Genomic DNA, 784 nt, shown 5'->3' with positions numbered 1-784 from the left:
GGTGCCAGACACATACAGAGAGAGGAGAGAAGGTCTCCTGCCCGTAAACTGGGAAGCCCTTTTTAAAGGGCACAAACCAACCCATGGGTAAAAATGGCCACCATTGTAATTCTCTCCCACTGCAAGCCCTTGCTGTGAAAGCTTCAGACACCCCAAGGGCTCCCTCGGCCAGAGGCTGCGACACCCCGGCCTGCAGTCCTGTCAGGGGCTACACCCACACGGAAAGTTTGCCCGCGGCTCCCGGGGAAGCTGATGTTCTCTGTACCCGCACCTGCGGGGACCCCTAAGTGACTCCCAGAGCCAGAGCCCACCCACACTCCCTCAGCCCCGTTCACCGCAGCTTGCCCCGGCGGCAGGAGCAGGGTGCGCAACACCGGGAAGGCGGCGGCGGCCGCCGCCTCCGTCACAGGGACCCACCGCCGCCCACCTGCCCAACCCGCCACACAGCGCATGCGCTCAGCCTCCCGCCCCCACCTCACCGCCGCCCACCCCGCCACAGGGCGCATGCGCACAGCCTCCAGCCCCCCCCCCCCCGCCGCGCAGCTGGCGCATGCGCCTTGCCTCCCCCTCCCCGCGCCTGCTTTTCAACGCCCTTCGCCTTGCCCGCGTCCGCCCCCGCTCTCTGCCCGGTGCGGGGAAGAGGGGGGTGGGGCTCGGCTGCGCCGCGCCTGCGCGGCAGGGGCGGGCTACGCAGCGTGCGCAGCTGCTGCCGCCGCCGCGTGGAGCCGCAGATGGAGCCTCCCTCTGGCGCCGCAGGTAGGGGCGGTTGCCGCGCGCGCTGGCC

At 70.5% G+C, this 784-nt stretch overlaps 1 protein-coding gene across 1 annotated transcript in view; it reads left to right on the top strand.

Moving 5' to 3' along the window:
* The first annotated feature begins 585 nt into the window (after positions 1–585).
* The window catches only part of CMC1 (C-x(9)-C motif containing 1), a 45,950-nt gene continuing 45,751 nt past the window's right edge, over positions 586–784 (top strand). Inside the window, exon 1 of the mRNA XM_010584326.1 lies at positions 586–756. Within this exon, the coding sequence (XP_010582628.1) occupies positions 732–756 (25 nt within the window). The 5' untranslated portion in view covers positions 586–731. The remainder of the gene's footprint in view (positions 757–784) is intronic.

The sequence above is a fragment of the Haliaeetus leucocephalus genome, unplaced genomic scaffold (genome assembly GCF_000737465.1).
Source record: "Haliaeetus leucocephalus isolate CR32 unplaced genomic scaffold, Haliaeetus_leucocephalus-4.0 Scaffold973, whole genome shotgun sequence".
In the NCBI taxonomy this organism is placed as follows: domain Eukaryota; kingdom Metazoa; phylum Chordata; class Aves; order Accipitriformes; family Accipitridae; genus Haliaeetus; species Haliaeetus leucocephalus.
The sequence above is the reverse complement of the archived record's forward strand: the minus strand, read 5'-3'. Positions and strand labels throughout refer to the sequence as shown.